Below are 12,014 nucleotides of genomic sequence, written 5' to 3' on the forward strand. Positions count from 1 at the left end.
GTTCCTCTGGATTATAAACAACATAATAATCTACTTTGGATTAATACCATCTTAATTTCATTGGTATATAAACTCTGCTCCTATATAACTCTGTCCCTCTACTCGCCTTGAGATACTATCACCACAAAAATTACAGCTTTATAAAATGTGTGCCCATCAGCACAGATTTATATTGCTTTATTTAGTGGTCTTTTAAGTCAGACTGGAGAAAAAAGGAGTTACTAACAAAAAATACATTTACACTGTTTTACATATACCTATGTAGTTACCTTTAATTACTCTCAATTTCTTCATTTGGATTTAGTTACTGTCTATTGTCTTTATTTTAATCTAAAGGATTCTCTTTAGTATTTCTTGTAGGACAGATCTAGCAGAGATGAACTTTTTCAGCTTTTGTTTACTTGGGAATGTCTTGATTTGTTGTTTGTGAATGGTGGTTCACAATGTGAATGGTAGATCCCCAGAATGTAATGAATTATTTTTCTCTACTATCAAGATTCAATCTTTGTCTTTCGACAGTTTGATTATAATAGGTGTATGATATGGATCTCTTCAAGTTTATTCTATTTGGAGTTCAATATGCTTCAGAGATATATACTATGCTTTTCATCACATTTTGAAAGTTTTTGGTCATTCTTTACTCAAATAATCTTTCTGCCATTTCCTATCTCTCCTGTCATTTTGTGACTTTATTATGTATTTGTTGTATACTTGATGATATTCCACAAGTCTCTGAGGCTCTTAATTTTTTTTCCTGTTCATCTTGATAATCTCAAGAGATATATCTTGAAGAAAAAAATGTTTGATTTTTTCTTCTGCTAGCCATAGCCACTGTTGAGTTTGTCTAGAGCATTTTTGCATTTCAGTTATTATATTTTTCAGCTCCAGAATTTCTATTTCGTTTTTATAATAGAAATCTCTTTATTGGTATTCTCTACTTGCTGAGCTATTGTTCCTTTTTCCCTCCTCTCTCATTATTTAGTTCTTTGTACATATTTAAAATGTCTGATTTAATGTCTTGGTTTAGTAAACCCAATGTTTAGCTTCCTTAGGGATAGTTTCTATTGATGGCTTTTTTCCCCTGTGTACAAGGCCATATTCTCTTGTTTTTCTGCAGGTCTCATGATTTTTGTGTGGAAAACTAGACACTTAAAATTATATAATGTTGGAACTCTGGAAATCAGATCTGTCTTCCTGCCAGGGCTTGTTATTGTTGCTTATTATAGTTGTTTTTGGTGATCTTTCTAAATTCTATGAAGTTTGTATTTTTTGATGTGTATGCCAATGAAACCTCTGCCTAGTTTAGCTCGGTGATCAGTTAACGACTAGAAACAGATTTTGTTAAATCTCTCTGCTGAAGGGCTCTGTGTGCATGTTGGGTAATGCCTTTAAAATGCAGGTAGGCAATTGTTAACTCTGCTTTAATCGTCACTTCCTGTCTACTGAGAGCCTCATGGTCAGTCACAGGTGAGTTAGGACCTTTTTAGGTCTTTCCTGAGTATGTAGAGTCCAGGACATACATGTGTCTGGGAGATTCCAAAGAGCATATGTCGGAGTTTATCAAAGGCCCTAATGGAGAGCCCATTCCCATTTATCCTTTTGAGCTTTTGATTAACCTACTGTTTGCCTCATCCAATGTCTCAGGCAGCCATAATGTGCCTATAATTTTGACAAGTACCAAAGGGGAAAAAGGCTTTTGCGTTGGGGCACTGATTCAGTTCAATACAGAGAGCCTTGCATGTGGGATTTTAAAGAACCGCCAGACAGGTCAAATTATGACAATTCTCCGGGAAAGAGGCTCTGAAAATTCTATTCCCATCCTGCTCTCTAGTGGCTGTAAGATTATTGGTTTTCACTATAAATATGGACTATTTCTCAAGGCTAATGTGATGCTGGAGAGCAGAGGATGGGACTTAAGCAAGTTAAAACTCCAAAAGCTCACTCTTATGAAGATTCAGTCTTTTTTTTTTTTTTTAAATAAACTTCCTAAACTGCTGCAAGCCTTTGGTTAATTTCAAGTTTTTTTTTTTTAAATTTTTTTTTTTTAATTTTTATTTATTTATGATAGTCACAGAGAGAGAGAGAGGCAGAGACATAGGCAGAGGGAGAAGCAGGCTCCATGCACCGGGAGCCCGATGTGGGATTCGATCCCGGGTCTCCAGGATCGCGCCCTGGGCCAAAGGCAGGCGCCAAACCGCTGTGCCACCCAGGGATCCCCTAATTTCAAGTTTTGAACAACTTCTGAATTTGGGCCACTTTTCTCACTTTCAGAGAAGAGAATTTTTGTTGAAGTCTTTTGAGTCACTTGTGATCTAAGATTCTTAGATCAAAATTTCTGGCACATGTAAATTATTCTATATCATACTTGTCATAACTGGAAATAACAGTAATACCTAATTTATACCATACTGAAAACTATAGTGTTCTATATCTGTAATGAATCTTGATTTCAAAAGCTTCTTTCTTCAAGAACATTAAATTTATCAAAAAGAATATTTTATAAAACCTATGATTTATTTTCATGCTTTCCTTTTATTTTTTTAAAGATTTATTTATTTATGATAGCCACAGAGAGTGAGGCAGAGACACAGGAGGAGTGAGAAGCAGGCTCCCTGCCGGGAGTCTGACGTGGGACTCGATCCCAGGACTCCAGGATCACGCCCCTGGGCCAAAGGCAGGCGCCAAACTGCTGAGCCACCCAGGGATCCCCTCATGCTTTCCTTTAAAAAAAAAATTTTTTTTTTAAAGATCTTATTTATTCATGAGAGATACAGAGAGAGGCAGAGACACAGGCAGAGGGGAAAGCAGGCTCCTTGCAGGTAGCCTGATGTGGAACTCAATCCCGGGACCAGGATCATGCGCTAAGTCAAAGGCAGAGGCTCAACCACTGAGCCACCCAGGGGTCCCTCCATGCTTTTCTAAATAACTTATTTATAATTTTCCCAGTGATGTGGGTTATCATTAAGAACATCAATTTGAGGGAAGGTCTTTAGAGCAGTAGTTCACAAAGTTTGGTCCTGGGAATAGCAACATCAGTTATCTCCTGAACACTTGTTAGAAATACAGATTTTTTTTTTTTTTTGAAATACAGAATTTTATTTTATTTTTTTAATTTTTATTTATTTATGATAGTCACACACAGAGAGAGAGAGAGAGAGAGAGAGAGGCAGAGACACAGGCAGAGGGAGGAGCAGGCTCCAGCTCCATGCAGGGAGCCCGACGTGGGACTCGATCCTGGGTCTCCAGGATCGCGCCCTGGGCCAAAGGCGGGCGCCAAACCGCTGCGCCACCCAGGGATCCCGAAATACAGAATTTTAAATCCTACCCAAGTCATAGTAAATTTAAAACTTCCGGGATGGAGTCTAAGAATCTGTTTTTTAACAAGGCCTGGACAAGGCCTGGAGGTGAACCTGATTCAAGTTGCAGACTGAAAACAGCTAAATTTTGTCTAATGAGGTACTTAAATTAGTTTGTTCCTAACAAGGCTTTAGTTTTGAATATCTTTTCTCAAGTTTTTCTCCTGAGGTTTTTCCTATTGCTTTCAGGGTATTTCTCTAAAGAAGCTTAGTAAACATTAAAATTTTAAGACTACTAATGCTTACGGTCTAACATAAAGCTGTATGTAACTTACACTCACATAAGGGTGAGCAAGTGGCCTGGAGTGTCTGGGATTTTCAGTTTTAAAATTGAGACTAAAGGCAATTCTAGACATGGTGCCTTCAGTGCTAAAACTGGGAAAGTTCTGGGTGAATGAGTTTGTGTTGGTCAGGCTAATAGTCTAGCAGTATGTCAGTGACCCATATAAAGTTGTCCCACGTGGACAGTTTAAAAAAACATCTATTTTTGCTTTGAATTTTTTGCACCTAACTCTAAGCCAACTGAAAACTTATTTTAACACAAGGTGTGAAGTGAGGCTCTAAGCTAATTTTACTCCCCTAAACAACTAGCTAATTTGTCTAACATTTATTTTTAACAAATTCATTCCTTTCCAACAATTTGTCCTTATCATACTATAACTTACTTAAAAAATTGCAGTAAGATGTAAAAATGTGAACAGTTCAGTTGTGTCAACAACTGTATACACCCATGAAACCACGATTCCAAACAAGATATATACCTTTTCCATCATCCAATGCAGAAATGTCCATCGTACCTCTTTATAATCAGTACAGTCATCAGCAACTGACTTCTACCAATAGAAATTATTGTCTACTCATGATTATCATGTAACTGGAATCTTACTGTATGTATTTTTGTGGTATTTTAATTCAATGTAATGTTTTATAATGTTATCTAGGTAGTTGTGTTTTAGTAGTTTGTTACTTTTTGTTGGTGAGTAGTGCTGTGTAAATGTACTCCAATTTACTTAGGTATTTTACTACTGATAGACACTTGAGTCATTTCTAGATCTTAATTATTATTAAGGCTATTATGAACATTTCTGTTAAGTGTTTCTGTAGACATGATTTCTTGGGTAAAATCTGGGTGATATGGTTAGTTCTATGTTTAATTTCTCAAAAACTTCCTCCAAAATTCTTGCAGTGATTGTACAATATGCCCACCAGTAATGAATGAAAGCTACCAGAGCTCCACATCCTCACCAATGTTTGTCATCAATTTTTTTTCTTTAGCCATTCAACTGGGTGGGATATGGGATATGTGCTGATCTCCCACAGTTAAAAGTCCACATATACCTTTTGACTTTTCCTAAATCTTTAATAATAATAGCCTATGTTGATGAGAAGTCTTACCAATTTGTATGTTATATATATTATATTACATACCTTATTCCTACAATAAACTAAAGAAACCATTAAGAAAATTGGTGGTGGTGGTGGGGTCTGGGTGGCTTAGTTGGTTAAGCATCTGACTCTTGATTTCAGCTCATGTTAAGCCTTGCATTGCATTGGGCTCTCTGCTCAGTGGGAAGTCTGACTGTCTCCCTCTCTCTGCTACACCCTCACTCATGCATTTGCTTGTTTTTTAAAATAACAAATCTTAAAAGAAAACCATAAGGAAAATACATTTACCATACTACATTGTATTTATCAAAAAAATATGGATATAAGTGGACACGTGCAGTTCAACTTTGTGTTGTTCAAGAATCACCTGTATCTCATTTAGGCATAATTTACGTTCAGTAAATTAATCTTGGTTTACAGTTAAGAGTTTTGACAACTGCATGTTGCACAGACACTGTCACAATCAAGACACAGAAAAGTTAAATCACTCCCATCCAAATTCTATTTTAAAAAAATTTTTTTCCCATCCAAATTCTTATGAACACCTTTATTCACTGTTTTTTTTTTACACTCCCCTGATGCCTCACGTTAAGTACCTTTTCACGTGCTTGTAAGTCATTCATATATATTGTTTTGTGAAATATCTGTTTAATTCTTCTGCTCATTTTAAAAACTGGGTTACTCATATCTTTTTATTGTTTATTTGTAGGAGATATTTATGTATTCTGGATACAAGACTTTTGTCAGGCACACAGACACTAAGAATATTTTTTCCTACTCTGTTGCTTGCCAATTTGGTTTTTTAATGCATCTTTTTAAAGAATATTTTTTCCTACTCTGTTGCTTGCCAATTTGGTTTTTTAATGCATCTTTTTTATGGTTAGTATTGTATGTGTCTTGTCCAAGAGATTGTTGTTTACTGCAGGGTTGCAAAGATATCCTATGTTTTCTTCTAGGATTATGGTTTGGGCTTTATATTTAGATTTATAATCCTTGTAGAATTAATTTTTACATCTGGAGTAAGATTGGGTTGAAGTTCATGTTTTTCCATATAGACATTCAGTTGTTCCAGCAGCATTTATTAAAAAGACTTTCTTTTCCGAGTGTCCGGATGGCTCTGGCAGTTAGACATTTGACTCGATTTCGGTTCAGGTCATGATCTTGGGGTTGTGAGGCCGAGCCTTGCACTGGGCTCTCTGCTTAGCAGGGTCAGCTTGACATTCTCTCCTATCCCTCTCCCCTATTCCATTTGCACTTTCTCTCTCTCTAAAATTAAAAAAAAAAAAAAAAAAAGGACTCTCTTTTCACCACAGAATTTAGCCCCTTAGTCCTATTTAAGAATTCCTAGTCTAATCCAAGTTTACTAAGTTTTCATGTAGTTTTCCTAGAAATTTAGTTCTACCATCCATTTCAAATTAATTTTTATAGATGACGAGTGGTAAGGACACAAATTTTTCTTCTTCTTTTGTCTACTTATTCAATTATGGAAGGCGTTTAAATCTTCAACTGTGACTGTAGACTTTTTGATTTCTTTCCTTAGTTCTGGCAATTTTTGCTTCATATATTTTGAAAGGATTATTAGGCACATGCACATTCAACACTGTTGTCTTTTTTTTAATCATTATAAAAATCTATCAATAATACTATTTGTCTTGAATTCTACTTTGCCTCACAGGAATATGTCACATCATCTTTCATATGTTGTTTATATAATTTATTTTCTTTTACTCATCTAGAACAGGAGTCTTTATATTTATTTTACAAATTTTTATTTATTTTTAAGGTTTCATTTAGGTATTCATAAGAGACACAAAAAGAGAGGCAGAGACAAAGGCAGAGAGTGAAGCAGGCTCCCTACAGGGAGCCTGATGTGGGACGCGATCCCAGGACCCTGGGATCATGTCCTGAGCTGAAGGCATGCGCCCAACCACTGAGCCACCCAGGCATCCTGAGTCTTTATATTTAAAGTAAATTTCTGGTAAAGAGTATATATTTGGGTCTTAGTTTTTTTTTTTTGAACCAAGTTGACAATTTCTGCATCTTAATTGTTAACTGCAATGTAGATAATAACAGAGTTGAATTTCAATTTCACATTGTCATATTGCTTTTTATTTACCCCATTTTTCCTCCTTTTCTGCCTTTGTTTGTCAGAAGCATGTATTTTTTTTTCATATTTCATTTTATTTCCTGTACTGAATTTTTAAAACTATAGCCCTTAAAAGTATTTTTAGGGCTTCCGCCAGAAATAACATGTAAATATGATAGCCCACTTTCAAAGAATTCTGTATCACTTCACAAATGTATAAGAAACACTAGTATAAGTCCATCTTCCCTGTCAGTTTGTGCTCTAGTGCCCTTATATTTTACTTCTACATGTCATAACCCCGTAGTATATAATGCAATTATTTTTGTTTTAAATAGCTAAAGTCTTATAAAATATCTATAATTATTTTTAAAAAATTTTAAAAATGTATCTTTTGTATTTATTCAGGTACCCTTTCTGTTATTCTTAATTTCTTTCTGCAGATCTAGGGTTTCATCTTGTATAGTTTCTCCTTACCCAGAACAATTTCTTCCAGAATTTCTTGTAGTTTAGCCAGGGACAAATTCTCTAAGCTACTGTCTGTTTGAAAATGTCTTTATTTTAACTTCATTTCTCATAAATAATTTCACTGGATATAGGATTCTAGGTTGACAGTTTTTTCCTTAAGCACTCTAAAGATATTGTTCAATTGGCTCTGTCTTCTAATATTTCTATCGAGAGGTCACTTGTCATTTGTACTGTTCCTATGTAGGTAATAGGTTGTTTCTAAGACTGCTTTTAACAAGTGATCTTTAGTGTAGCTTTCTAGTACTATAATTATGATGTATCTTGGTCTAGTCTGCTGAGCTGCATAGACCTGTGGGTTGGTATTTTTCATCAGTTTCAGAAAATTGTCATTGTCTTCAAAGACTGTCTCCTCTTTATTAGACTGATACTGTTCCATAGATCTTGGATACTCTGGTCTGCTTGCTCTTCCCAAATTTCTATACACCTCTTATGTTTCACCTTGGAAACTGTTATCTGTCCTATGCTCAAGTTCACTGATTTTTTTTTTTTTTGATTCTTTCTTTTGTTGACAGTGTGCTAGTAAGTCTTAAAAAAATTTTTCATTTGTGGTAGTTTTTTAAAATTTCTAGACATTCCATGGGATCCTTTTTTTTTTTTTTTTTAAGATTTTATTTATTCGTGAGAAAGAGAGAGAGAGAGAGAGAGAGAGGGGGGCAGAGACACAGGCAGAGGGAGAAGCAGGCTCCATGCAGGGAGCCCGATGCGGGACTCAATTCCGGGACTCCAGGATCATGCCCTGGGCTGAAGGCGGCGCTAAACCGCTGAGCCACCCACGGATCCCTGGGATTCTTTTTTGTAGTAGTAATGTCTTTGTCTAAATTCTCTAATCTTTTCATACATATTTTCTACCTTTATTCCTATATTCTTTAGTATTTTTATCATTGTCATCATGATTTTATCGTAGTTATTTTCAAGTACCTGTTTGATAAAATCAACATCTGAACCTTCTCTTGATTTAATTCTATTGACTGCTTTCTGTCTTGACTAATCTTTCCTTCCTTTCTACATGTCTTGTAATTTTTAATTGTAAAGTAGACAATTTCAGATAAAATAACAAGAGAGGCTGAAACAAATAATATTTAAACCATTGTGTCTGGGCCACGACCGTGGGGGAGCTGAAACTGCATTTTATTGTAGTTTTAATTAAGTTTAGTTTCATATCTTTTGAGAGCAAGATTAAGACTCTTTCCCCTCAGGGATATAAGACAGGAATACTAGCACTAGATCCTGGAGATTACCAGGATCACTTAGTATTTTACAGCTGACCTATTGACTTTTTTTTTTTTTTTAATTTTTATTTATTTATGATAGTCACAGAGAGAGGGAGAGAGAGAGAGAGAGAGAGAGAGAGAGGCAGAGACATAGGCAGAGGGAGAAGCAGGCTCCATGCACCGGGAGCCCGACGTGGAACTCGATCCCGGGTCTCCAGGATCGCGCCCTGGGCCAAAGGCAGGCGCCAAACCGCTGCGCCACCCAGGGATCCCCTGACCTACTGACTTTTAAAACTGAATGCTTTATAAACCTGCTGCCAGCTTTCTGAGCTGATGGTAACTTCTCTTTGTTTTCTAGATCTGTCCCAGGCTTGCTGTGTCTTGGAGATACCATTCCATCCACACAGTCTCAGAGAGCTTTTTCTCAACTCTCTTGCCTCCTACTCTATCTCTTAACAGCTCAAGTGCAGAGTTCCAGGCCTGTTTTTTACAGATCTTCTGCCCAAGGTCCCCTATTTTTGTTGAGCAGGTGCCTTGTATGATTCAGGAATGACTTTTTCTCAATTCTTTTCTGTTGGTTCCCAACCTTTGGTTTATTGCATCTGAGCACTAAGTGAAGACCAACGGGAAAGAGTTGACAGATAGGTTTAAGACTTGGTCTGGGGCAGCCCGGGTGGCTCAGTGGTTTAGCACCACCTTCAGCCCAGGGCGTGATCCTGGAGTCCCAGGATCAAATCCCACATCAGGCTCCCTGTGTGGAGCCTGCTTCTCCCTCTCCCTCTGCCTGTGTCTCTGCCTCTCTCTCTGTTTCTCTAATGAATAAATAAAATCTTTATTTTATTTTTATAGAATTTTAAAAAGGATATTAATTAATTAATTTATTTATTTATTCGAGAGAGAGAGAGACACACAGAGAGACAGAGGGAGAAGCAGGCTCCATGCAGAGAGCCCGACGTGGGACTCAATCCCAGGACTCCAGGACCACACCCTGGGCTGAAGGCAGGTGCTAAACTGCTGAGCCACCCAGGGATCCCCTAAATAAAATCTTAAAAAAAAAAAAAAAAAAAAAAAAAGACTTGGTCTGTGGCTTCCTAGAGTTTTTTAGTTTCTCTAGTCCAATGATGCCGTTACACGCTAGGTAAAGTTTTGGCTGGTGTCTCTCATCCCCATCTATTCTCTTTCTCCCAATCACTCTATCAATTACTACTGAAAATAAACTCACAATGCAAAATTTAGAATAAAAGAAAACAATTTATCACAAGTCACATGTATTAGTTACCTATAAATTTCAAAAAATAGAACTATTATTTATGGTACTTAAGATAAATAGGTTTAAAAGAAAAAACCTAAAAGAATATTAGAAACTATAAATAACAAAGATTCCACAAAAACTAACAAGGCAGACTAAAAAAAGTAGAAAGAATTTCTAGAGAGCCAAGAGTACTCTGCAACTTAAAAATTCATTTTGGCTTAAAGAGCAGATGAAGACAATTTATGAACTAGAAAACAGATCTGACTGAAAATTAAGTAAAAGGAGAGTTGATAAATAAGAAATTGGTTAAAAGAAATAAGAAATTGGGTTAAAAGACATGCAGAACAGAAGGATAATATCCTTTCACAGGAAGAAGGACAGAGCTACACAATGTGGGAAAGGCAAAATTTGAAAAAATATTGGCTAAGTTTCCAGAACTGATTAAAGACAAGACTCCTCTGATCCAATGAATCCCCAAAATAATAAATAAAATGTTAGACATAAACACGTTAGTTAAATTCTTGTCAAAAAGTAAGAGACCTTAAAAAACAGTCAGTGAAAAAAAAGAAAAACCAAATCACTTGCAAACAAGACATAGTACAGATTTTTTTTTTGTTAAATTAGCAACAAAAGACAGCATAAAACAGTATCTTCAAAGTAGTGCAGGACAACAGCTGTCAACCTAGTACTTAAGACACAATTATATTTACAAGCGAAGGTGAAATAAAGATAATTTCAGACAAACTCTATGAGTATTTATCATTGAGAAATTATTGCTGAAAAAACAATCCAAGGGCTCCCATTAGGGTACATTTGGATATTTGAGAAATATTTTTGCTTTTTAAAATGACCAGGGAATTCTACTACCATGTAGAGGACGGAAGCTAGAAAAGCTAAATTTTCTACAATTAACAAAATAGTCCTACACAAGAAATCCAATCCCAATGCTCTTAGTGGCCTACTGAGAAACGAAGAAAGAAGTGAGATATAAGAAGAGATGATAACAACAACAAAATAGAACATATGGATTAACTGTTAAAAAACAAAAATCAAAATGACTAAGTTTGGGGGACATAAAATTAAAATCTTAGTAAAATACTAGAAACAGTGCAACTAGAATTAAAAGTTTCCCAAAGTCTATGTGTCATTAGGGAAGACAGCAGGACTACTGATCAGTTTAAAGTCTAAAAATGTATGGGCAATAACCACATAAGCACACAAAATGAAAGTAAAAAGTGGAGAAGGCAAAATATCAAGCAAAAAAGAGTCACATTAATATCAGGCAATATAGCTTCTAGGAACCATTATTAAAAAGAGTATTATTACATAATGGTAAAAAATTCAACTCACCAGGAAGGAATAAAGATCCTAAACTTAGATGCATCTAATAACATAGTTTCAAGATATAAAAATTAAAAATCGCTGTAAGAACAAACTGCTAAACCTACCATTACATTCAGACAGCTTAAAAAAATTCTTTTAATCATAAATCAAGAAGAAAACAGATGAGAGTATAACGAAGATTTACACCATGTATGTAGTTAACATACAGATAACCTTGCAGTCAAGAAATAGAGACTATGTACTTTATTTCAAGCACATTTATAAAGACTGACCCCCTTATAAATAAGCCAAATATCAAAAGAAAATGTATCCTACAAAACATGTTCTCTGACAACACTGCAATGCTACAATTAAGTTGTAAAATGGTAAGAAAATAACTAAAATATCTCTTATAACTAGGATGAAAAAAACCAAACTTTTAATGATAGGTCATAGCTATAACAATAAAAACATTATTTTGATTAACATATCCTACCGATATAATACGATCTCCTTTTCTGAGCTCTCCACTAAGATCAGCAGGTCCTCCAGCCAAGATAAAGGAAATAAATATTCCTTCTCCATCTTCACCTCCTACAATGTTGAAACCAAGGCCTGTTGAGCCACGATGAAGAACAACTTTTCTAGGTTCCCTAAAAAAAAATAGAAAATATCGAACACCTTAGAAAATCCATATAGAATTTGACATACTATCAGTGAGAATTCCCTATTCATAACTCTTATATTATCCAACTATTAAGAAAGCTAGATCAAAGTTAAAATGGTTTTCAAAACAATGAGTAGAGATTCTAAGCCTACAAATTAGGCTTAGAAATTAAAAGGAAAAATTCTAATTTTATATAAAACTAAATGCT

General features: G+C 35.4%; 1 protein-coding gene across 30 annotated transcripts in view; it reads right to left on the bottom strand.

The window, feature by feature from the left end:
* DLG1 (discs large MAGUK scaffold protein 1) overlaps positions 1–12,014 on the bottom strand; it is a 236,889-nt gene that overhangs the window by 61,133 nt on the left and 163,742 nt on the right. For all 30 annotated transcript variants that reach the window (XM_049105598.1, XM_025473488.3, XM_049105596.1 and 27 more), the window contains one exon: positions 11,636–11,792. In XM_049105598.1, the coding sequence (XP_048961555.1) occupies positions 11,636–11,792 (157 nt within the window). The remainder of the gene's footprint in view (positions 1–11,635; positions 11,793–12,014) is intronic.

This window comes from Canis lupus, chromosome 33 (genome assembly GCF_003254725.2).
Source record: "Canis lupus dingo isolate Sandy chromosome 33, ASM325472v2, whole genome shotgun sequence".
NCBI lineage: Eukaryota > Metazoa > Chordata > Mammalia > Carnivora > Canidae > Canis > Canis lupus.